At 40.2% G+C, this 24,015-nt stretch overlaps 7 protein-coding genes and 1 long non-coding RNA gene across 17 annotated transcripts in view; 4 read left to right on the plus strand and 4 right to left on the minus strand.

Moving 5' to 3' along the window:
- Positions 1-6,331, minus strand: part of dnm1a (dynamin 1a) — a 33,805-nt gene extending 27,474 nt beyond the window's left edge. For 4 of the 7 annotated variants that reach the window (XM_077737372.1, XM_077737374.1, XM_077737368.1 and 1 more), the window contains exons 1-5: positions 5,967-6,330; positions 1,192-1,265; positions 881-1,030; positions 559-762; positions 9-107 (exon numbers count right to left, since the gene is read on the minus strand). In XM_077737372.1, the coding sequence (XP_077593498.1) occupies positions 9-107; positions 559-762; positions 881-1,030; positions 1,192-1,265; positions 5,967-6,127 (688 nt within the window). In that variant the 5' untranslated portion in view covers positions 6,128-6,330. Of the gene's footprint in view, positions 1-8; positions 108-558; positions 763-880; positions 1,031-1,191; positions 1,266-5,966 lie in introns of all 7 variants that reach the window. The other 3 variants (XM_077737371.1, XM_077737373.1, XM_077737369.1) reach the window with 2 other exon arrangements.
- A 905-nt stretch (positions 6,332-7,236) lies between these two features.
- Positions 7,237-12,637, plus strand: ciz1a (cdkn1a interacting zinc finger protein 1a). 2 transcript variants are annotated; one of them, XM_077738007.1, is made up of 15 exons: positions 7,237-7,379; positions 7,741-8,008; positions 8,422-8,552; positions 8,628-8,869; positions 9,069-9,174; positions 9,302-9,392; positions 9,541-9,575; positions 9,642-9,889; positions 9,986-10,116; positions 10,203-10,293; positions 10,935-11,048; positions 11,362-11,490; positions 11,554-11,635; positions 11,874-11,995; positions 12,488-12,637. In XM_077738007.1, exons 2-15 carry the CDS (start codon positions 7,788-7,790, stop codon positions 12,542-12,544), a joined length of 1,800 nt encoding a protein of 599 aa, XP_077594133.1. In that variant the 5' UTR covers positions 7,237-7,379; positions 7,741-7,787; the 3' UTR covers positions 12,545-12,637. The 2 variants fall into 2 exon arrangements, with proteins under 2 accessions (XP_077594133.1, XP_077594134.1); XM_077738008.1 differs by having other exon boundaries at positions 11,368-11,490.
- Positions 12,638-12,739: 102 nt separating this feature from the next.
- On the plus strand, positions 12,740-15,865 carry surf2 (surfeit 2). 3 transcript variants are annotated; one of them, XM_077738013.1, is made up of 7 exons: positions 12,740-12,883; positions 14,441-14,517; positions 14,652-14,803; positions 14,883-14,986; positions 15,072-15,257; positions 15,319-15,452; positions 15,563-15,865. In XM_077738013.1, exons 2-7 carry the CDS (start codon positions 14,443-14,445, stop codon positions 15,638-15,640), a joined length of 729 nt encoding a protein of 242 aa, XP_077594139.1. In that variant the 5' UTR covers positions 12,740-12,883; positions 14,441-14,442; the 3' UTR covers positions 15,641-15,865. The 3 variants fall into 3 exon arrangements, with proteins under 3 accessions (XP_077594139.1, XP_077594138.1, XP_077594137.1); XM_077738012.1 differs by lacking the exon at positions 12,740-12,883 and adding an exon at positions 14,125-14,211; XM_077738011.1 differs by lacking the exon at positions 12,740-12,883 and having other exon boundaries at positions 14,323-14,517.
- bbln (bublin coiled coil protein) lies at positions 13,191-14,124 on the minus strand. Its single transcript, XM_077738018.1, has 2 exons — positions 13,807-14,124; positions 13,191-13,608 (listed from the first exon to the last, which is right to left on the minus strand). Exons 1-2 carry the CDS (start codon positions 13,883-13,885, stop codon positions 13,379-13,381), a joined length of 309 nt encoding a protein of 102 aa, XP_077594144.1. The 5' UTR covers positions 13,886-14,124; the 3' UTR covers positions 13,191-13,378.
- Positions 15,661-16,805, minus strand: LOC144211029 (histone H2A). The gene has a single exon (XM_077738017.1). The coding sequence runs from the start codon at positions 16,610-16,612 to the stop codon at positions 16,226-16,228; it is 387 nt and encodes a 128-aa protein (XP_077594143.1). The 5' UTR covers positions 16,613-16,805; the 3' UTR covers positions 15,661-16,225.
- Positions 16,009-18,380, plus strand: LOC144211028 (histone H4-like). The gene has a single exon (XM_077738016.1). The coding sequence runs from the start codon at positions 17,164-17,166 to the stop codon at positions 17,608-17,610; it is 447 nt and encodes a 148-aa protein (XP_077594142.1). The 5' UTR covers positions 16,009-17,163; the 3' UTR covers positions 17,611-18,380.
- On the minus strand, positions 17,785-21,024 carry LOC144211025 (uncharacterized). Its single transcript, XM_077738010.1, has 2 exons — positions 20,289-21,024; positions 17,785-20,005 (listed from the first exon to the last, which is right to left on the minus strand). The coding sequence occupies exons 1-2, from the start codon at positions 20,317-20,319 to the stop codon at positions 18,708-18,710; spliced, it is 1,329 nt and encodes a 442-aa protein (XP_077594136.1). The 5' UTR covers positions 20,320-21,024; the 3' UTR covers positions 17,785-18,707.
- Positions 20,197-22,750, plus strand: LOC144211032 (uncharacterized). The gene is made up of 2 exons (XR_013329506.1): positions 20,197-21,910; positions 22,037-22,750. It is a non-coding gene; the product is annotated as an uncharacterized LOC144211032 (long non-coding RNA).
- Positions 22,751-24,015: the final 1,265 nt, after the last annotated feature.

The raw sequence follows: 24,015 nt of genomic DNA on the forward strand, positions 1-24,015 counted from the left end.
TGTGTTACCTCTTCTGAGTGGAAGCAGCTTATTCTCCAGGATGTCCTTGGCATCTGTCCCCTCGTCCATGAGGTCCAGTTTAGTTATCACGCCGATTGTCCTCATTCCTAAGAGAAGACACACACACACACACACACACACACACACATCAGGTATATTTATATTTTTATATTATATATATATATATATATATATATATATATATATATATATATATATATATATATATATATATATATATATATATATATATATATATATATATATATATATATATATATATATATATATATATATATATATATATATATATATATATATATATATATATATATATATATATATACACACACACACACACACAAATAAGTAGTCATAAAAAGAATGAATCTCATAACGAAATATTCACAGGGTTTACAATGACTTCAATTTTTGTTGCCCTATGCCTTTCTTTTTCTTTCCACACCCTTGCAAGTGTTTATTTAGAAGAAATTTGACTTGTAGCCAAAATATTTCAACATACTGTCAACCTTAGAATGAATAAATAAATGCACTCACCCTGCGGGTCGACCTCTTTGGCAATCTTTAAAGCGTCCGAGTTGGCCAGATCGGAATTGGCTGGCGAAACGGCCAACATCAGGCAGTTGTCCTTGGTGACAAACTGCAGAAGCATTTCTCGAATCTGAGTCTCAATGTCAGCTGGCTGATCCCCTACGGGCACCTTGGTCATGCCAGGCAGGTCCACCAGCGTCAGGTTGAGCACTGCCAGAAGGAAAAGGTCAAATCTCTTTGACAATTCTAAAGTCATCAACAACTGTCAATGCTAAATATGGATACGCCAATCAAATCCATCAATGGATGTGTAAAATCACATCCTAACCATGAGGGGAGTAGACTCTCAGATTGATAGGAACGGGCGAGATGCCCTTGTTGGCACCGGTGATGCGGTCAGTCTCAGCCTCGATCTCCTGACGAACCTCGTCAAAGTCTGTAAACTTTTTCCCCTTGCAGTGCAGGAACTCGGCATACTCTAAAATACACGAGAAAGAGCAAAGGTAGAAAAAATGGCCAACAATTACATCTTAATTGTCCTAATTGTTCTTCCTTGAGTTTGTCACCAGCAAACGTCAATGGCCGCCAACAAGTTCATTTACTTTGACCGTTGGATTTATATTTCTGGTTTATACTTACCTGTGTTACAGTTCATCAGCTGCAGGACCAAAGGACGACGGGTCACGATGCCAGAGCCTCGTGGAAGAAAATCCCTAAAACAGAGCAATATAAGGTAATTATGTCATCCAACTCATGGAATCAGTACACTAATTTAAATTACAAACAGAGTATTAATTTGTCTGCGCGTACATGAGTGCATTTGCTTCTTTTTGCGTTATTCCAACTTTAACTGGTAAGATAGTGTATCTTTATTGTTTGAATCAAAACTCTCAATATCCAACTTCAATGCCTTATTCAATTTCAATATTGTGTTTTTACCCTCGGTCGTGTTATTTTATTCAACGTTGGTGTGCGCTGATGTGCTCATTTTTGAGGTGTCCTTGAATAAATCCAACAATAAATAAATAAAAGGTGGTTAAAATAGTTTAAACAGGCCTACTGGTGCAAGTATAAACATGTTTTGAGGGACAAACAATATTCATAGACTGATCTTTCTGCAGGGTTTCATCTATTATGTAACGTCAATGAAAAACGTGTGTGTGTGTGTGCGTGTGTGCCTCTACCAGCTGAAATGACAATTTCAATTTACTGATGTGTGGTGGATGTTTTTTCTTAAATGTGAATTTGCATTTAGTAGTGGAGCACATTAGAAATTGTGTCTCCATTACAAAAAAAAATGTCATCTTATTAAAATAGCCAAAAGGTGATTAAATCCAGTCATTCATACATCGTTTGTAGCAATGTAAGAGAAAGGAAATCTCTAAGTTAGAAGTTAGAGTCAGGAAAATGTAAGCCTAATATTACAAGATTAGTGAAGAAAAACATGGCAATATTACCAAAATAATGGTCTGTGCCATCATCTAAAGTTGACTTATTCTATGTACTAGCTAGTGCAGGACTGGAAATCTCGGCAAGAAATTACCCCAAAAATGTACACAAAAAAAAACAAAATAAACAGCAAGTACCCTGAAAGTATACTAATTCATATATCAATACATCCCAAATAACACCAGTTTTGTTCTTAATTTGATTTAATTCATCTTTCTTCATTTTTTTCCTCTTGTTGTCTCCTTAAAAAAAGTAGAGAGAACTGTCAGAATAAATAAATAGCAAATGTGTTTTGGGACACAAATTTACAGATTTTCTCAGGCAAAACCTAAAGCTTTTCATACAACATCCAACAAAACTGAGGACTGCATCGTTAATGAATGAAACTTAGACACCGCAAGCACTTTTAAAGCATAAACAAGCGCACGAGGAGCCAATGAAAAGGCGAATGGCAGATTAACGCTGAGCCAATGCAGGAAGATAGAAAGCGAGATTAGAGTTAATCCCCTATAGCGCTCCTCCTCTGTCTCACACACTCTTGCACATACTTTATTCTCGTTTTCATAGTTTACCATTTCAGACCGGGAAACAGCCAAACGTGTATGAAATTATGCCTGATGAAAGATTTGATTCACGTCGACCTAATTCTTCTTGATCTTGTCCTTACGTTTTATTTGAGCGGATAAAAATGAGTGAAGAATGAGTGAAGCTGCCATAATTCGTCATAATGCTTTAGGCCGTCACTGGCTATATTATGTAATATGGCAACGCTAAGGCTACGTTGCGTGGACGTAATCTTGTCGTGGGGGGATGGAATAGTGATGGCGGGATAAGTCATTAGCGTGAGTTACGACACAGCATGTGAGCTCTCTTGCAATTGTTATAAACAGCATACAAATGCCAGTTGAAAATAATGGTTCCTCCATTGCATTAATTGATTTAGTATCTCCTTACACCAGAAACAATACTTGGTTCTGATGAGGGGATGTATCAGAAAATGTCATAATTTCCATGTTATGATTAAAATGTCCTTATATTTTGGTTACCCAATAATAGAAACAAGTTTACCACTAGTAGACGTCCATTCCATTTGAACTGGGAGGCTTGTCAGTAGTCCCAGTTCAAATGGATTGGATAGGTTAGTGTTAATATGCCAATTTCCATGGCAGCCATTGTCCCTGGAATGAATCATAATAATGAATATGTTTCTTTTCTCCTATACGCCCCAAAAATGGCACCATAGCAGCATATTCCCTTTCGACTATTTTACTTTTGTAATTTTGCAACTCATTCTGCCCAGAAATGAGCAAAGTCTCCAAACAACATTGGAGCCTGCTATTGGCTAATGATTCCAGAATCCACTATTCCAAAAACTAAATAAGAATATCACTCTCCAATGATCGATAAATGCTGACCCACTCTGCATTGCTACCAACTTTCAAAACAATCCGTTCTCATGTGACGCAGGAGTAGACTTCCAAGTCAGTGCGCGCAAGAACAACAACAACCTGAGCATCAATTTGAGGCCTGTAAAAAGATCATAACCCATTCATGATACATCTTTGGTAATGTTTAAGGATGAAGTGTAAGTGCAGCTAATGTTTTGTCGTCACGTGAATAGAGTTGTCTCCCTGCCATTATGCGCATTATCCCCTATGCATTCCTTATTGATTTTGCTGACTGGAAACTGCAGTATAGAGGGCAAAGCCTTTCTTTCCGGACCGGAGCCAAAATAAACATGCATGGTGTCCCGTTACTGCCAAAATGCTCGACAATGCAATTGTGAAGACAAAAAAAGCCGGAACTGTAGCCACAACTGTGTTTTTGGCTGATAACGCGCACCATAATAAGACCCCGGGGAGGAGGGGCGCCATGTCGAGCTGGAAGGATGAGATGACACACAATGTCAGTATAGGACATGCGCATAACGTGATGCTAGCTCAACACAAGCTTGAAATCTTAGTATGCTCGTGTCATAATGTTTCGTATTTCCCCTCTTCAACTCTCAGCGTGATCGTGACTCCCTCGGGTAACGGCGCAGTAATTAGGTGGATGCTGTTGCCATGACGATTTAAGAGAGAGAACAGAGTCCCATTTGCGCTAGAGACTTCGCCGCAGTCCGATGACAAGGAGGCTGTGGGCAGGATGAGGATGCAGGAACCGCCTACCACACCCCATTGGCTGGCTCGGAGAGCCATAAGCCATGTTCTGATTGGTTGTTTGTGGCAGTGTTTTGACAAAAAAATGGTGCACTCGCAAAAAACTCTGATTGCTGATAACAAAACACCTTTTTTTTGCGTTGTGTAAATTCAAATCTGCAGACAAGCAATAATTGTGTGCCATTGTTAGATAAAAGAAATTTCCCCCAAAATGTTGGTTTGCAAAACTGAATTGACACAATCATTTTGCATGCATGAAACATTGTCACAACCGCAAATATTTAGAATAGATATTTTGCAAAGACTAATTATATTAAGGCGGGTGCATCTAATTTTTTGATGAGCACAAATTATATTTTCACAAATATTGTGCTCCACAATGATGAGTCAGCAATCATGTAGTATACAGTAGTACCACTTCAAATAAAGGAATGACATGAAATATTAAATGAACTTCACTTTTACCAACTGAGCAACCTTCTCTCAACAAGGGAGCATCAAGAGTAATGCCTCTTTCACCTGCTAAATTGAGGATTAGCACTTGTGGCCACGTGGCTTTGCACAGTAGGCATCTGTTGCCAAACAAATTCGCTTGAAGCCAACATAGTGGACATTTTTCATGGCTAATGAGACATAAAGTACTGCTTTAAATCAATTATAATATCAAATAATCTTCTTGAGGGGGTTGGAGTTAGGTTTGTTAAACTGGATTAATTTGGAATATGGTGCTGCTACCCTAGCTTGAAGCTACAGTAAAGCCTTCTATACTCAGCCTGACCTTGCTTGCAGCAGAAAATGTCCTCATTTATGTGCATGTAGTCCTCCAAAGCCATTGACAAGGATAGACGTCTAATCATATGGAGCTAAAAAGCGAAATTAGGGATGTGGATGACAACCAACGAGTTAAACCCCCACATTCTTAAATAATTGTGCCATGTTGATGTTATCTGAGTACTTCTACTTAAGCTTTGTTGGCCAACAGAGCAGATGGAAGGGTTGAGCCAGAAGGACTAAAAGCTCATCATGAAGCATAACCCAAAAATTGTATTTTGCCCATAAAAGACCCTGCATTTGTTCCTAAGATTTCAAAACATTACATTTTAAAATGGATCTTGTCCAACATTTTGTTAGCCAAATCACATAAACCTAACAAAAATCCCAGAGTCAAGACACACAAACATGTTATAGTATTCTATTTTTGCAACAACAACAAAAAATCACAGGTCCACCAACATTGAACGAAAACAACCCCATTCATTTCCAGTGTCAATATTCATTTCAAGAAATAATATCAACAAGAAATTACCTAAAAATGGCCCAAATCCACAGTGAGTGATCCAAAATCCTCTAACCAAAAACAAATTATTGGACCTGAAAATGACCCAAAAATAATAGAAAGTGGCCCACTTTTTTCTAATTGGAAGCCAAAGTCACCCTGTACAGCAAAAAATAAAACAAAATAACAACAACATGTGCAATATATGAAAAATAAATCTAACTGAGTGACCGTCACAAGAGCAAATGCACAAATGGGACATATGAAGGCCACCTGCCAAGGTTTACCCACCACGGGTCTGGCAAGGCCTTGACAATATTCTCCAATTGGACCATATGCCTAATGGAGAATCTTTAGCAGGATTTCTCTATGAGAGGCCTAAAAATATAATAACCCTCTGGATGTAGGCTCGGTTATCTCAATTTTACGATAAATGGAGACGACAGAAGGAGGAATGGAACGAGGAGGGCGGGTGGGGGACAATGCATGAGGTATTAAATAAATGCATGATATCCTTGAAAAGCACTTACCTGCCCACGAAGTTCTCCAGAACCGAGCTCTTCCCTGCGCTCTGTCCACCCACCACGGCGATCTGGGGCAGGTCCAGATTGGCGTTCTGACCGATGGCGGAGAAGGCATCCTGCATGCGGTTCACCAGGGGGATGAGATCCTCCATACCCCGGTTCCCCATGGCGGACGAGTGTGCAGTCCTCGACGGATGTATTCAGCGTGATTTCCCCCTTTTCGGGTTCTATTCGGAGCCGCAGCCCGACGTCACTGGTGCGCGTGAATCGCCTCGGCGCTTCTCCTCCACCAAGCACGGCAGAAGGGAGGGGGAGGATGAGGGGTGAGGATGAGCTCTCCTTTGCACAGCGCTGTATTGCCCGTGGAAAATTCCTTGGGTGTAGTTCTACACTTTCTCCGCTAGATGGAAACACTGCTCTGCTATGAGCTTTGCGTGACGAGTCACCAGGAATTATTTGTCCTTCTGAGGATATTCTGACGTTTATTAACACAAATGTGTTTGTCCCTTTTAAATATAGAAGTAAATCTATTTTTTTACATTTAAGGATTCATGGGTATTGTGAACAATGGTGATGTTTTGAGTAAATAACAAAAAGTAGAATAAAGCAACACTGTAGATGTAGAGAAGAATGTAGACGTTTCATGCTTTATTTTTGGTTTCATGTTTTCATTACATTCTAATAGGATGAATGGTGAGAAACCTGCGACCCATTGGAAAATATGTTGTGGCTCCGGTTTGAAATTGGGGGTTGTCCGTTTTGAGATGAGCAAAACAAAAGCACTGTCGACATGATGTCAGATCAAATGATTCAACTGAGAAATTATTTTGGGAAATATGTACTAGTGATGAATAAAAAGTCATCTATAAAAAGGAAAATTAGAGGGAAAGACATGAACAATTTACATATTTGAAAATGAAATGAATCAAGAACAAAAAAAATGTTCTCATAGCTGATTTTAATGTGATGTAAAAAGCCTTGAATGACCTTGTGTTGAATTCTGTGACAATTTAATTTGCCTTGGCTTGCCTTGTATGGATCTGTCCATGGTGCTGAAACCGCAATGCAAGTGAAACAGGCAGGATATTTTGCTTATGATCGTTTAAAAATAAATTAATTCATGAGAAAACATGTTACAGTAGTTTGGATAACAACATCTAAGCTTCATTTAAGGTGATTAGCTAGAAACGTGGAAAGACGTATCCAATGAAGCCAAATGGCGAGTAGTGATAAAATGTAGACATTGCAGTTCGGAAAGTGTCCACAGGAGGGCACACAATCGCACAAAGGTTGAAGACTATTGTAGTCTGGAATGTAGCAGCTGCGTTCAGGGGACATTTCGTAAATGTCAATAACGCACCTTTTGTCTTTTGAAAGATAAAATCCTCAACAGTGTTCGTTTCCCCTCACCTTTATAGGGTAAGTAGCAATGCTTTATTTAAGAATTCTGACATGCAGCGTTAGAACCCTCCGGGTAGCCGATTTTCATTAGGCTAAGCTATAAGACTGGCTTCAGCTATTGAGAATTAGAGTCCGTTGTTTGGCTTTGTATATATTTATTGGATAGCGATCGTAATTTATCCTGTACCACGTTAGATCGATCGTACACGTACGTTTTCTTGCGAGTCGATTGGTTTCATCGATCGGGCAACAAAATGAACTAGAGGACAACTTAGTTTAGTATTAGCTCATGTGCTAACATTAGCTAGTTGTCATCGCGACCTGTTGTGGTGTCCCCGAGGCGACTATCATTGAAAGTCGCCTTCTTTCCCCATTTTAGAATATCTGACAGGCTTTTGGATCAGGGGACGGCATCTAGAGATCGAGATGTTCAACCCTCACAGTCACCATCACCTTCAACAACAACAACAACAACATCAACAACAACAACAGCAGCAGCAGTTCCATCAGCATCTGCGGCAGCTCCAACAACTTTTTCAGCAGCAGCCTCCACCTCCACCACCGCCTCCTCCTCCTCCGCCGATTTCAGCACCAACACTACCCGCACCTGCCCATCATGTTGGCCATCATCATCACCAGGCGCCACGGTAACACATTCAACGAAATCCCTAGGCCCTAGTCTAAGATCTAATAGACCTGACTTGATATGTTGTGTTCACTGTATTTGATTTAAGATGAGCTATTTTTACATTAGCAAAACCATAACTTTTGATATTATACCACTTGTAACTACCCTTTACATCGACGTCGGTACCGATACAGCACTGAAATGACTTCATCTTTATCGGGGAATACTCAAAAATCTGTGGTGATGCTGTGCAAAATGCACTTTTCGTTATATCTACTCTAGATCTTGGGGCCATTACATTTTTCAATTCATTACCTTTTTTTTCTTTCAATATTCCTCCTTCCAATGTAGCCTCAATTGAATTTAGTCAGTGAATCTATTGCATTTAAACTGAAAATACAATTCCAATTGTGTTGTTTTTGTTGTGTCCAGAGCCATGGCATTACCTCCAAATTCAGTGCCGCCTCCTTCCAGGATGGTCAACCTCTGCCAGGCAACTCAAACCACCGTTATCAGCCCCAATCCCATGCTGCAGGGAGCCTTATTGATGCAGCAGATGCAGGGTGAACCTCAAAGATACAATAACCCACCTCCACGTAAAACACAGATATTTACCGAGTCTCTCTTTGTCTTTATAGGTAACATGCGAAGTTTCGGGATGGCCGGACAGCAGTTTTGCCAGTATTTCACATCGGCAAACAGGTCTCTGCTGGGGCCGGTTCCCATGGGCATGGCAATGAAGTCTCCCTTGGTGGGTTTCCCCGCTCCCCCTCGCCCCTTCCAACCTCCCCAGCGGCGCTTCTACAATAACGCTGCCCTCACCGCAAGCACGACCGCTACCAGCTTACCCAGCACCTCATCTGTGAGCGACACCAGCATGGTAATGGCGGTATTTTTATAGACTTGAAAATGCCATTAGTGGGGAAATTTCATGAGGTGGTCACTTCCTATTCATTTTTTAGCTTACTTCATTTTTTTTTACTCAATGAATGCTGTTATTGGGTTATCTGAGATATTTTTACCATTGGAAATTAGGGGGTCTTTGTGCCAAATGCTGATTTCCTATTCTTTCTGTATAGGATGCTGTTTCCTCCCAGCTGGAGAAGAGGGGTGACGGCAAACTGACGATTGATGGATGCACAGATGACATCGCAACATCTAGCAAGGCCAAGGAAACTGAAGCAGGTAGATGTTTAACTCCATTTTTTGACCATGTTAGTGTTATGCATAGAGATAATCATAGGAATCAATGTTATATGAGTACATCTCTTTCAAAACTAAATTGCTGTTTCTGTTTCACTTTAACCTCCAGATGATATTGTGGATTTGGTGGATGATTCCCCGCCTACATTTGAGGAACAAGTTGAAGAAGAACCAGTATTGAAAAGGATAAGGATTGAAGAGTATGTTAGAATTCTGGCCCAGAATACAATCTGTTTTATTTTTTATTTTTTTAAATCATTTTTCCCCAAAAATTTGGGGCCTCACGTGAATTTTGCCACTCTAGTAGAAATATAATACGTTTTTTTTTGTTTGTTTATGCTCAATCAGGTCTGAGGAAGAGCAACAAGATCCTCTTATTGATGGTAAATCATTTTGAAATGTCTCATTTATTAATAGAACAAGTCCAGTATTGCAATTCTTTGTTCCAGACTGCCTAATAACAGAAGTAGACGTCATCGCCACAACTTCAAGAGATGCTGTTGCAGTTGAGGAAAGCCACGCTACCGTGATGGGTGAGAATGACCCCTCAGACAAGCTGGAAGTAGACGAGGGTGCTGGAGACAAGCAGGAAGTAGACGAGGGTGCTGGAGACAAGCAGGAAGTAGACGAGGGTGCTGGAGACTCTGCCAACAAGTTCTATTGCTACCTTTGCACCATCACCTGTCACAGTCAGGAAGTAGGGAAAACATCAGATCATCACCAGCCACATATGAACATTTCCTAAATCTTCTCTCCCTATTTCTCACCCCCCCCCCCCCCCCCCCCCCTGAAGAACTTTCGCAGTCACATGAACAGCGTTTCCCACCAGCAGAGGATGATGGAGATTCAGCATATGAGCAATGCCTGCTTGGTCACACTGCTACCACGACTGCATGAGACTCTACAGGGGGTCAGTAAAGACTGGTGAGGTTTTTTTTTTTTATATTTTTGCAACCTTGTTCATGTCTCTAGTTGTCCGTAATGTGGTTATGCTTGTTATTTTCCAAAAGCGAGAAAAAGGAAATGCAGCGTTGGTGTGCAACATGTTGCGCTCACTACTCCATCAGCATTTTGGATCATCGACGTACGGAAGAGCACAGAGTAAGCAGACTATTGGTTTTCATTATCAATTATGGGGAATAGGAGTACAGTTGTATCTCTGCATAGGAAATTGATTTGACATGATTTCGTAACTTGGATTTTTTGTAAGTAGGGCAACATTTTACATTGAATTCCTTGATAATTAATACTACCCTAAACCCTTTAAAATGATAAAACTATTCCAATTTTGTATGAAAAATCCATGCAAAAAAGATTAAACAAATGATTTATTAAGCTATCAAAATAAATAAGAAATTCAAAGACATTTTCCATTGAGATAGTTATGATTTGCAAGTGGCAGCTGAGTAAACATTGGTAAACACGCATGTAGAAATGCAACTTAATAACTTAAAGTAATGTAACATATATGTCAAAACCTTTGTAAGGTACCACTTTACTTTATTTTTTTAGTTGTGTTTGCACATGTCAAGTATCAATTCCGACATTGATACTTTACCGATATCACTTTAATTGAAAAATATACTTACTGCTTAACTATACTTACTGCTAGTTGTTTTATAACAGTGCACAGCTGCATATTATTTATCTCTAGGAATTTCATATGTGATTGACAAGTCCTTCTAACATTCAAACACCTAAATCAAAAGGCTACATTATGTCTGCTGTTCTTCTCTCCTCAGCTCGCCAGTCGAACTGCCGTTTCATCCTGCGGCATCTGTAAGAAGCACTTTAGGAGTTCAAAGCTGTTTGTGGCACACTTACAGTCACTGGAGCATCGGCAGAAAATCGAGAAGGTATCTTCACATGTCATTTAAGCAAGGCCTAAGCTTGTAGTTTTGCAAAGTTCCACTAAGTAATATTCTTTTTTTTTTAAACACAAAACCAAACAACTCACTTTTTGACCAAGGAAAAGGTTCCAATGGCAAAAATGCATACAAAAAAAATACATTTTCATATATTAAATAGCAAAATTGGGAGTTGATGTTCAATCCATTTGAACTGCAAATGGTTGGACATCGACTTGTCATAAACAGATTTAATAATGTATTTTATTTTGGTAAACTAATCAAAACATTTGTTTTATTCCTAATAATTGCTTGTTGCCAGCTACAGGAAGCGGAGAACTTTGGCAATTCATCGGAACTGCCAGGGATGGATGACATTAAGGTGAATGAAGAGGAAAAGGAAGATGATAGGCTCCACTTGGATGAAGAAAATCTTGACACTGAGAGCCAGGTGTTTTCTTTTTTCACCTTTTATCAACACTCCAATCTCATAACCATTGATTTTCTCTGGTAGGATGATGGATTGAGTTTAGATAGGGAAGTGACCTTGAAGGACTTGACGAAAGATGAGCAGCACGACCCTGACACAGTCTACGGTGAGCCTCATTTGATATTCCGCCATAGATAAATAAAAGTAAATTACCTGATATTTTTTTTAACCCGATCATCTGATAATGAAAAAATCCAAGTGCATTTTTCATCACATGTTCTGATCACATTTTCAACATCATCATGTAACCAGGATATTTTGCGATTGTGTTCAATTGTTGAAATAATGCACAATAGTAAGTAGATCTCTTTTAAACCCATTTCCCCTTTTTTTCCCTTCCACAGGTTCCAGTTTCTTGGTGCCAGTGGCCGGTTTCATCTGCCGACTCTGCAACAAATTCTACCACTTTGATTCGTCGACCTTACATACACACTGCAAGTCCCTCGAGCACTTTGAATACCTCAAAGTAAGATTTCATATCATTTATTTGAATCAAAACGGTGAGGACTAAAAACCTCTAAACTGCTAACACTTACATGAACCTGACACGCTTCCATACATGCATAATAACGGACATATTTTCTATGCAAAACATTGCTTTTTATTAACTGCAGCTGCATAGATGTGGATCACTGACTATATCAAAATTGTAATTTGATTATTTATTTTTTTGGAGCTCTCTACATCTAAAGTCTGGCCTGTGAGTAAATTGCATTCCAGCATGCCTATTTTTGGGCCCCAACTACAAAGAAACATGAAAAAAGGGACACCCACAAAATCAAGAAAAAACGTGCAAAAAACAATATAAAAATCACCCAAAAAGTCAGAGATCAGAAATACTGCAAGAATACATCAAAACGACAAATACTGAGTACAGTGACTGTCATTTTTGATCACTTGCTGTAAAAAAAGAAGTTCTTATAAAATTATTTCTTTTTTTTGTGCTGTCGTTTGTCAGAGACATAAAGAATCAATCACAAATGCGACAATGCTGACCCCAACAGCAGCTCTTTAACAAGAACCACCACAGACTCTCTGTCAAGAGATTTCCCCACCCGCAGCAAGGAATTAGCATCAAATTCAGAGGTCAGTGGTACACATGGGACGGAAATCCAACTACCTTCTAACACTAATGAAGAAGACTGCGAAGAAAAATCTTTACCTTAGCCAAAAAGAAGGGCCATTTTTTAGTCAGGTGACAGATAAACAAATAAAGGACAGAAGATATTAACAAATTGGCTCCCATTAACAGTGATTGACGCCCAATGTCAGCCTCCCTGTTCAAATGGATGATAGTCTACTAGTGATAGAATCATTAGTAGGAGATTGCATTTTGGCCAGAGGAAGAACAAAGGTTAGTTTTTAACTCATGCCATTGACTCATCTTTTAGGCCATGTGTCAAGATAGCTCATATTTTTCTTTTTAAATCATGTCGGACCATTTCTGTTTATTTGATGTGTTGCTATTTGAGCAATGGGGAAAAACACTTAGAAGTGTTTATTTTTTTCTTTAGTGTATCACTTCCTTGTGATGAATTGTTCCATAAATATTTCATCCTCATTTGTGGTTATTTAGAGCCACATTGTATTGCTCATATGTCTCAAATACTGGATTTTTTTTGACACCAGATCTGTTAATTTATATTAAAATGACTGGACAATTTCACAGTTGTGCAAACTTTATTTTCTAGAGATCATTCAAGGAAAAAATTGAACATTTTAATTAAGACATGATGGAAGGAAAACAAGCCTGTCCTTTGTTGAGGAAGTGGGAATCACTAATCACATAGTAGCCATGTAAATTGGACAAGATTACAGAGAATATTCAACTATTCAGTTCATATTTTGCTTAGTTGGAAGCCTCTCTTGGCTCTTCATGGTGATCCTCTTTGGTGCCGGGCAAAGCTGAATGATCATCTTCCGGTTGTCGCACATCCATCTGGGCTCGGAACTCAATCCGGGCCTGCCGATTGGACTCCATGAGTTCGTGCATTTTACTGTTGAGGGCGTCATTTCTCTCCTCCAGGCCATCGAGGTAGGAGTTGATCTGGTCCAGCATGGAGTTTATGGTTGCAAACTCTGGGGGATACATTTTAAAGTCAGACTATACACCTAGTCAAGATGACCGTCTTGGTTTTGCTTTGCTCTGAATGTGGATAAATGCTATTTCCCTTGAGTGTAAAGAAATATGACAAAAATCCAATAGATGTGGCAGTAAGTCCGCTGGATGTCGCATTCACGTGACTCAAAATACAAATATGGCATGTATTTTCTTACCGTCGTCACTAAATTCGTCGCTGTCCTCGATGAAGCCATCATCAATGGCTATATCAGGATCTCCATTTGGTCCAGACATTTCAGAGTATTAATCGATTTAGCTCGATAAAGCAACGTGACCTTCGTTTTAGTGCGTTTAAGGCACCGAGTCACTATTCGTTAACAAGCATATATATTCAACACTATAACAATACAAGATAAAGTCTTTAACAGAATTAGCGTTGAGTTTGATTTGTGCTAAATAATAATGTTGACTGCAAATACACCACCTTATGTTTATGTAACAGAGAGGATTATGGGAAACGCAGCCGCAAAGATTTATTAAAAACAGGAGTTCTCACACCCACACTAAAATCTTGAACGGTCACCTGACGAAAAATGCGAAAATAAATTGACATTTATTAGGTAAGTACATTAATGAAGAGCCCACAAATATGTATTAACGAGCAAAACATTAATACATTTAAAGAAAAACATTCCAATTATCGCATTATGTTATCAGTTTATTGGACACTTATGTCGCAGTTTGATTACGTCAGACGCGAAACTGATTAGCACGTGTAGAGAAACCTTTTCTACGAAGAACCTCCCCAATATCAAAACTTACTTTCGTCCATTCGGTAATGTTTTATAGGCATGGATGAATTATCCGCAGACGTGAAGGCTTTCCTAATCGCCCATCCATTTTTCCAACTGACTGACACAAAAAGGGTAAGCGAATATTTAAGGCAAACAAATATTGTGATGCTAGCGGCAGCTGCCGTGTTGTAAAATAGTCGCTTCGCGGCCATTGATTTGAATCATGTTGTGATGATTTAATCTCTTGCACTAAAATGAACGTCCAGATAAAGTGCACGTTGAACGAGCACGAGTTTCCGTGCAACCTTGAGACGCTGCAGAACTTCACAAAAGGGAAAAAGTACAAGAAACTGTCCTCTCAAACAGAGTTCAACTACAGCCAGTATGAGCCACACATTATTCCAAGCACAAAACAACCGTAAGAACTCACTCCCAAATAAGTACTTATCAGAATGGATCACCATGTAAAAGACAATTGATTGCATTCTCTTTTGCAGGAATCAGCTTTTCTGCAAGCTCACCCTGAGGCATATCAACAGGAAGCCTCACCATGTCTTAAAACACGTTGATGGGAAGCGTTACAAAAAGGCCCTCACCCAATGTAACTGCACACCCATTTATCTCCCTATTTTCTTTTCATTTTGACTGATTTGTCTTCACTCATTTGAATATTTCTGCTTCCCCAGATGACGAATGCAAGAAGCAGGGCATTAAATTCGTCCCCATCCGACTCCAGCGGAAAAAGATGGAAGATCCCTACTTGGAAGTCCAACGGGGAAGAAAACCCAAAAACGGCAACGGCATGTGGGAGCCGTCCGGCGACTCGGATGAAAGCAGCGAGTCGGAAGACAACATGGACGACCTCTACCCGCGTCAGTACACCACATCTATTCAGTTAATGTTTCCCCTTTTTAACACTGTTTTCCATCACAGCATCTGTGTTCAAATTGGAAAAGCCAGCTAAGGAGACCATGGAAGTGGAACGTTGCCAGGCTAAGGATGACTTCCAAACTGATGAAGATGAAAATATGGAGGTTGATACGCAAGCAGTGAAGAAACGTAAAAAGGTCTGTATGTATTCAGTTTAACACTGATTTTCCACCAACACCAAAATAATCAGGGTTGTTATCAAGCTTCTTTGCAGATTGCTGATTAGTTGATCTTTTTCGTCTTTTAGGTTCAGGGTGGTGATTTTAAGAAAAAATTTAAAAACAACAAAAATGGCTGTAAAAAGAAACCAAGGAAAGGGAAGTAAATTATAAAAGCATGCTTTTTATTGTATCCGATACAAAAAAAAATGCCCGTGTGTTGAGGCACCCACTCTAATACATGCGTAATGTATATGATAATCTTCTTTTGTACATCTTTGGTAGTGTATAAAATGTTCAATAGAAATTAAATGCAATTGCCAAAAACAAATGTTAATCCATCTGAAATGCATTATTCAACAATTAAAGTACAATTGAAAAGATCGATATAACGTATTAGAACAGTTTTTCCTAGCTGTATAACAATTCAAACATAAATGCAGTTCATTGTTTTGCGCGCTGTGTGGCGCTAAAGTACCGCATATAAAAATACGCGTTTCTAACACTTAATTTCCCCGTCACAAATTTAGCCTAAAACTGCCTAAATCTGAATTCTTTAGGGACGTTTTTATATATAATTAGTAGCTTCTGAGAAGGGTACCTTAACAAATATATCTATGTACTATTATTACTAGTATACTATATACAGTGAATATAATATTTTAGTATCATGGATTATAGCTCTCATTGAGGAATGTAGTTGGCTCTGAAAAGAGCCGTTTTGGGGGGTACGCCGAAGTCTGAAAGCCGATTTACTTGGCCTTAGTGGCCTTCTCGGTCTTCTTGGGCAGAAGCACGGCCTGGATGTTGGGAAGGACACCGCCCTGAGCGATGGTCACTCCGCCGAGTAGTTTGTTGAGCTCCTCGTCGTTGCGGACGGCAAGCTGCAAATGGCGGGGAATGATTCTGGTCTTCTTGTTGTCGCGGGCTGCGTTGCCGGCCAACTCCAAGATCTCAGCAGTCAAGTATTCGAGCACCGCCGCCAAGTAGACGGGAGCTCCAGCACCAACGCGCTGAGCGTAGTTGCCCTTGCGGAGTAGTCTGTGGACACGACCGACTGGAAACTGAAGTCCGGCACGGGATGAGCGAGTCTTGGCCTTTGCTCTGGCCTTGCCGCCGGTTTTGCCTCTTCCGCTCATGTTGATAGTTTGTTTCTGAAACTGTGAGTTGGAGAAAATGTGTCTCCCTAGCGCTGAAGTCCCCTTCTTATATCTGCAAAATGAGCGCGAAGCTCAAGCCTACCAATCAGAGGAGATGCCTGGAGCGGAGAGGCGGGTAGCCTATCCGCGTTAAATTCAAACCAAGTTTCCCCAATTGGGAGCGAGCTTTGTGGCGGGGAGTTCTCTTTCTGTTTCAAGGCGGAGTCAGAGCCGTTTAGAAAGAGAGTTGTGCCTGGTGGTTTTATCGTTGTTCACGGTAGAAAAGTTAAGTCACTGTACAATAATAAAATAGTTAAACCAGACGAACAGCCGATGTATTGTGCCCTCGTAAAAGTTACTTTGTTTATAGCTTCTGTGACTGAAATGCAGCCAGCGATTAGAATAACATTAAATATATTGTACTATAGATAAGTAGAATGGCGATTGAGACGTTAAAGCATCGCCTTTAATATGAATATTTCATATAAAATACACTAATTTGAAACGTAAAACACTTCACAGAGCAACACAGGCTATCATAGAGTCCGGAAATGGGGCAGGGCATACAAGTGACGTCTTCCCGCCTTTCTGAGTCAACTGCTCTCTTTCAGGTCCGCTTACTTGTTATAAGTAGAGCACTCCGGCGTAGGGTCTGTCTTTTAACTACAAATCTACTAACTTCAACTATGTCTGGCAGAGGAAAGGGCGGTAAGGGACTCGGTAAAGGCGGCGCTAAGCGTCATCGCAAAGTTCTTCGTGATAACATCCAGGGCATTACTAAGCCCGCTATTCGTCGCCTTGCCCGCCGTGGTGGTGTTAAGCGTATCTCTGGTCTGATCTACGAGGAAACTCGCGGTGTGCTCAAGGTATTCCTCGAGAATGTTATCCGTGACGCCGTCACTTACACCGAGCATGCTAAGAGAAAGACCGTGACTGCCATGGACGTAGTTTACGCCCTTAAGAGACAAGGACGTACTCTTTACGGCTTCGGTGGTTAAGTCCTTTTTTCCAAGTTACTCAGATCAAACGGTCCTTTTAAGGGCCACACACTTCCTTTTACAGAGCTTCTGTTCCGTCTCTTGATAGCTTAACTAGACCTTGTGGATTTTTAAGTATATAGTATTCATTTAAATTCTATTGCTCAAGTAATATAAGACACAATAATATAAGACTTGAGGATAGTATTTTAATCAGGATCACAGTATAGTTGTTACTATGAGTCAATCAATACTTGTTCACTGTTAAATTAAAATCAATCAGATATTTCCAGAATACCAAATGATCATTGCTAGTTTTCCTAACACAATTGTTAAATCAGTTCTTGTCTACAGAAGCTATACTAACACCAAATCAAATGTAGGATACGTATTCACAGGAGTGGAAGCATTTGTTAATCATTAAAAAAAAACTCGTATAGAGCATAGGTGTTGAACCCAAAACCCCGGGGTCACATTCCACCCACCACATTATTTTGATGGCCTTCAGAACGACATCATTTGACTTTATAATATTGCATTTTGACTCTATTACTACTGATAAAACTGATGTGCTACTACAATATTTTCTTGTCTAATAATTTATTAACTTGTTCTTGCCATTAACAGCATTTGCCCAAATGGGTGTGTTGTCTATCTCAATATGGCAGCCATTTAGTTATTTTCTGAAAAACATTCAAGTGGATCTAAGAGTACATTGTTAATGTTTCATTAGCTTGAGTGTTCTAAATGTTAGTATGGCAAACTTGCGTGCATTCGATATACAATTTCTTTTAAAAGCGACAATTTTGTCTGGTTTGATGTTACATGGGTTTGCAGATACACTACTAGTCATTCTTCGCATTCACGTGTGTGCGGGTGCCCAAAATCATAGGTGTCAAACTCATTCCCGAAAGGGCAGTGTGCAGCTTTTCATTCCAACCCACCAAGATGACATATTTTCACCAATATGTTATCATGCAACTGTAATCTGTTGAATGCAGTCAGGTGCTGCTCTTTCAAGCAGACCTTCTCATTGGCCTAATTGTCTGTGCGGTTTCAGTGAGGAGGAAAACCTGCACCCACTTGTCCCGTTCTGAAATCATTTAGACAACTGTGATTTAAGATGAATCTTTAACAGCAATTGGTGCAGGCAACAGTTTTCTCTCCACCCTATGCGTTCGCATGTGTCTTAACAAGCTTCCCTTGTGAGGAAATGTTTCACTGCAAACAGTGCAAGAGAATGGTTTCTCCCCGGTGTGTATTCTTTTATGTTTCGTTAAGTTTAACTCTATGGCAAAGGTTTGACCACAATCTGAACAGGAAAAAGGTTTCTCCGGGATGTGTGTTCTCCCGTGTCTCATCAAGTTCCCTTTATGGGAAAACTTCTGATCGCAAACGCCGCAGGAAAAGGGTTTCTCTCCCACGTGTGTTCTCGTGTGTCGTATCAGGTTTCCTTTGTGAGAGAATCTTTGACCACACACCGAACAAGGAAAAGGTTTTTCCCCGGTGTGAATTCGCATGTGCATTTTTAAGTCTCCTTTTTGTGTGAATCTCTGACTGCAATCGGAGCATTCGAAAGGTTTCTCTCCAGTGTGGATTCTAGTATGGATCGTCAAATGCTGATTGTGAGAGAACCTCTGACCACAAAATAAGCAGAAAAAGGGTCTCTCACCAGTGTGTGTTCTCGCGTGCCTTAACAAATTTCCCTTATTAGAGAACTTTTGATCACAAATTGAGCAGGCGAAAGGTTTCTCTCCAGTGTGCGTCCTGGCGTGCCTTAACAAATTTCCCTTCACAGAAAACGTTTGCCCGCAGACCGAGCAGGAAAATGGCTTTTCGCCCGTGTGTGTTCTGATGTGTACCTTTAAATATCCCCTTTGTGAAAAGCTTTGACCGCACACCGTGCAGGCGTACGGCTTTTCCCCCGTGTGTATTCTCACATGCTGTTTCAAGTCCCACTTGGACGCAAAAGTTTTCTCGCATTGGGTACAACTCCAGCGTTTGTCGTCTGAGCCTTCGAGCTCGAAAGGATCGTCTTGCGCAAAACGCGACAATGCATCTTCGCTGTCCGACAACGGGGCTAATAGTCCGTCCCCGCCTCGCGATCCTCCATCGTCCTCTGTTGCCACATGTTGACTGGAGCCACTGCTGCACGCCTCGCTTGGACCTTCGTCATCCTCTGTCTTCAAAGGGACACCGGTCCATTGCAATTTGTTTAAGTCGTTCTCCCACTGGCTATATGTTGGGTCTTCCTCCTCCTCTTTGATGTGCAGCCATAGCCCCTCCTCCTCTTCTTTAATATGAGGGAATGCAAATTCCCCTTCCTCTTGCGTGTGGAGATCATCATCATCAACTTCCAGTTTCAGGGTAGGGGAGATGGACTCCTTCCATTCGGGGCTGACATCTTCACCGATGACTGTAAATCACAAAGACAAACACACTGTGAAAAAACAATTAGTTTAAAATATATACATATATACACATACAAATTCTGGCAGGGATGCACTCTCCCATCGATTGGGGAAAGTTCATTTTTTATATAATCTAAACACTGGTTGCGGCACCAAATAATACTTCATAACTCATTGCATGCCATGCCATTGATAGCGACAGACCTCCAATCCGTATGAATATTTAATGTATTGTTAAAATTAGTACCTAGATCAAGTTGAAAACAACAAAAGGTGGGTTAAACAAACCTGTTGTGTCGAATCCAACTCTGGACTGCATTTTGATTTCACGAACAGATAGTGACGCGTAGTTGACCTCGCTAGTTCTCCTCTTATATCGAACAAGGTCTCTCTTCGTATTCGGTTGTTTTTATTGAAGATAGGGCAAAGACTTTGTTTCGACTCACGGTTGATCTCTAGCAACTTGATCTTTGAGATCACGAACCCTTTTCTTTGTTAGCGGCTAAAAGCTAAGATAGCTAAGCTAATTTAAGCAGAGGAAGCATCAACCTACATCGAGAAAAAAGATCTGATGAATACAAAGTTGGATAATTATTTTGGGTTGGTAAATTGAAAAACAAGTGCGCTATTTCGCGGCCTGTTCACGATTTTATGGTATAAATTCGGAGAGCAATCGTACGGCTCTTATGTTGACAGGCCTCGCCTGGTTGTCCTTTTTTTCTTCGTCGGTGCCCATGGCAGCATTCGCTTCCAATTGTTAGATTAGCGCCCCCACTGATCATTTAAACAGCTAATACAAATGTAGTTGCGCCCCAGTATATATGTCTAATTTACATATATACATACACTGTGCTCACAGCGCCTCTTAGTGCATATTAAGAAACCAAAAAGTGCGAAATCCCGGCGTTGTTTGACTGATCACTACACTATGTAATTCAGTATATCTTTTCATTAAAATATAGACTTAGTTCATTATACACAACTGTGTATGACGATGACAATAAAGCCTTTTGATTTGTTATAAAGGCGTAGCATCCCATAAGACTAGGCTTTCATTTTAAACTACTATTATATTAAAAAAAGGAAAAAAAGTCAAGGGCGTTCCCTGATATGACGTCATATTGGTGAGCCGAAAGTGAAACGAACCGGAAAAGACAATGAAAGGAAGTGTTTTCGTTGAATCGCATGCTTGGTTTTGTTTGTAACCGTCTTTTCAGGGTTTTAATCGCATGATATAAACGGCCTAATTTGGGTCAGCTCCAACCAAGACACGTTTGTTAAAGGACATGAACAGAAGTCCACCAAAAAGTCCTTGTTTTTTACGTTGGCTGACTTTTGTGTACTCGACGCATGCCGAAAAGATAAGAAATGCTCCGTTTTCTACCTTGCAAGCTGCTCTAGACATAGAGTTCCACTTTCAGTCCTAATATCTCCAAATCGAATTGCGTTTAGTGTTTTTTTTAATCGTTTCAAAGATTGCACAAGGACAGAAAGAAAGACAGCTCAATGATGACTTTTCCTATTCGAAATTCCTCTATAGGCCATTTGACATAAAACGAAAATCCTAATTGTGGAAAGACCCTCACAAGTAATATTGGTGATATCTGATGACTTGGTATATTTATTTATTTTTCGTAATTACCATGTGTAGCAAGGCTTTTTTTTCCTTAAAAATACGACAAAGTATAGTAAGGCGTTTTTTCATAAAGTAGTCAAGACCTTCCAATAATGACAAAAAAATAATACAAAAATAACCAATGTGCGATAATTAGTCAACTTTTATAACAGTTTTGCAATGCCAAACTTTTCGCCCCCAGGTCTAAATGCAAAGTCCTAAGTATGATTTAGGAGTGAAAAGAGACAAAAAAACAAATACTACTGCCTAACCATGGAGAGTGGTGGCCCAGTGGGTAAGTCATCAGTTTCCCACTTCTTTAGTCTTGGGTTCAAATCCAAGTGCTTGCAAAAATTTTCCCCAATATTATTCAGGTAAATGAATGAGATAAAAGTACAAGTACTACTGCTTTCTCTCACAGGTTGGTGGCCCAGTGGATAAGTCATCAGTCTACCATATGTGTGGTCCTGGGTTCAAATCCAAGTGACTGCAAAATTGTTCCCCAATATTATTCAGGTAAATGATTTAGATAAAAGTACAAGTACTACTGCATTTTCTCATAGCATGGTGGCCCAGTGGATAAGTCATCAGTCTACCATATGTGTGGTCCTGGGTTCAAATCCAAGTGCCTGCAAATATTTTCCAAATCTTATTCAGGTAAAAGAACAAGTGTATAAGTCTTCAGTGGTGGATGAAGCATTTTGTCAAAAAATGACTAAGTGTTTCACCCCATTTCCTTGGATAAAACGTTTCAACACCTATGTACAAGTGGGGCACAAGTTGGTGTAGTGGGTTGCACAATGCGACATAAAGTGGCCCCTCCCAACTGCTTGTTCGCCACCTCCTGACGCTGTTTTTTGTCTCCGTGTCATCCGGCTTGTTTTGGGATGCACTGCATGATGTGGACAGCGTCAAATGATGTACATAAAGAAAGAAAGGTGCCCCGCAATTGTATTTATTAAGAGGTATAAAAATCAAGGACTGTGCTTTAAGAGTTTATGCCATGTATAATTTGTGGAAAGCTTTTCAGTGCATTTTGGAAGCATCTTGTTTTATTTTTTTAAGATAAAATGGATATTTTTGGTTTGTCAAATCAAACTTTGGATGATGTTAAAATAAAGATTTTAATATTGAATGCAAGCCTTCACTCAAAACTTTCCTGTAAAACATTGCCATGCTTATCTTAGTAAGGCATTTTTTAACATTAAAAATGACATGAAAAGGCTGAATTAGTACCAATAACTGGCCGAATGACATCTCGAAACCGACCAATGAACAAAACGTCGAGCATCAAACAGGAAAAAGCAGTGGCGTGACGACGAGGTGATGACGTAGTATATAGGAAGTAAACGGACCAATAGCTAGGACCCAGGAACAACTCGAAAGTTTCGAGCAGCCGCTGGGTCCTAAAGCCCGACGAGTTTTTGGTCTTTATTTTAATTCGTTCGTTTCAAGTCAAAAACTGCTTTCTCTGTACGGAGGCCGCCTGGTTTTGTTACTAATCGGTCCGTTGCGAGTTGATAAATGATTCCCCTGTTTGGTGGCCCCTGGGTGCTAATATTTGACGTTTTACTTACTGATCAGTTTCGAAAAAAAACGGTGCAAAACGAAAAGACTCGGGCGTTAGGACCCAACGGACACCAAGCAAAAAGGGTTGAAAAGCTGCCATTTTTGGTCGGTTTCCGCTGGGTCCTAACGCCCGAGTCTTTTCGTTTTGCACCGTTTTTTTTCGAAACTGATCAGTAAGTAAAACGTCAAATATTAGCACCCAGGGGCCACCAAACAGGGGAATCATTTATCAACTCGCAACGGACCGATTAGTAACAAAACCAGGCGGCCTCCGTACAGAGAAAGCAGTTTTTGACTTGAAACGAACGAATTAAAATAAAGACCAAAAACTCGTCGGGCTTTAGGACCCAGCGGCTGCTCGAAACTTTCGAGTTGTTCCTGGGTCCTAGCTATTGGTCCGTTTACTTCCTATATACTACGTCATCACCTCGTCGTCACGCCACGGGAAAAAAACGGGGCAAAACGAAAAGACTCGGGCGTTAGGACCCAGCGGACACCGAACAAAAAAGGCAGTTTTTCAACCCTTTTTGCTCGGTGTCCGCTGGGTCCTAACGCCCGAGTCTTTTCGTTTTGCACCCTTTTTTTCTCAAAACGGACCAGGTCGAAAACTGCTTTCGGTGTTCGTTTGCCGCCTGGTTTTGTTACTTATTGGTCTGTTTCGAGTTGAAAGGTGCTTCTTCTGTTCGGTGGCCCCTGGGTGCTAATATTCGACGTTTAACTTACTGATCCGTTTCGAGAAAAAAACGGGGCAAAACGAAAAGACTCGGGCGTTAGGACCCAGCGGACACCAAGCAAAAAGGGTTGAAAAGCTGCCATTTTTGGTCGGTGTCC

This window comes from Stigmatopora nigra, chromosome 17 (genome assembly GCF_051989575.1).
Source record: "Stigmatopora nigra isolate UIUO_SnigA chromosome 17, RoL_Snig_1.1, whole genome shotgun sequence".
NCBI classification, from domain to species: domain Eukaryota; kingdom Metazoa; phylum Chordata; class Actinopteri; order Syngnathiformes; family Syngnathidae; genus Stigmatopora; species Stigmatopora nigra.

Excerpts from the sequence above, each read along its gene's own strand:
- LOC144211025 (XM_077738010.1), bottom strand. The coding sequence starts at position 20,319 with ATGCAGTCCAGAGTTGGATTCGACACAACAG. Across the intron at positions 20,006-20,288 it reads AGTTGGATTCGACACAACAG|TCATCGGTGAAGATGTCAGC; the intron begins GTTTGTTTAACC and ends TGTGATTTACAG.
- ciz1a (XM_077738007.1), top strand. The coding sequence starts at position 7,788 with ATGTTCAACCCTCACAGTCACCATCACCTTCAACAACAACAACAACAA. Across the intron at positions 8,009-8,421 it reads CATCATCACCAGGCGCCACG|AGCCATGGCATTACCTCCAA; the intron begins GTAACACATTCA and ends TGTTGTGTCCAG. Across the intron at positions 11,996-12,487 it reads AGCACTTTGAATACCTCAAA|AGACATAAAGAATCAATCAC; the intron begins GTAAGATTTCAT and ends GTCGTTTGTCAG.
- LOC144211028 (XM_077738016.1), top strand. The coding sequence starts at position 17,164 with ATGGGGCAGGGCATACAAGTGACGTCTTCCCGCCTTTCTGAGTCAACT.
- LOC144211029 (XM_077738017.1), bottom strand. The coding sequence starts at position 16,612 with ATGAGCGGAAGAGGCAAAACCGGCGGCAAGGCCAGAGCAAAGGCCAAG.
- surf2 (XM_077738013.1), top strand. The coding sequence starts at position 14,443 with ATGGATGAATTATCCGCAGACGTGAAGGCTTTCCTAATCGCCCATCCA. Across the intron at positions 14,804-14,882 it reads ATTCCAAGCACAAAACAACC|GAATCAGCTTTTCTGCAAGC; the intron begins GTAAGAACTCAC and ends TCTCTTTTGCAG. Across the intron at positions 14,987-15,071 it reads CAAAAAGGCCCTCACCCAAT|ATGACGAATGCAAGAAGCAG; the intron begins GTAACTGCACAC and ends CTGCTTCCCCAG.
- bbln (XM_077738018.1), bottom strand. The coding sequence starts at position 13,885 with ATGTCTGGACCAAATGGAGATCCTGATATAGCCATTGATGATGGCTTC. Across the intron at positions 13,609-13,806 it reads CGACGAATTTAGTGACGACG|AGTTTGCAACCATAAACTCC; the intron begins GTAAGAAAATAC and ends TGTATCCCCCAG.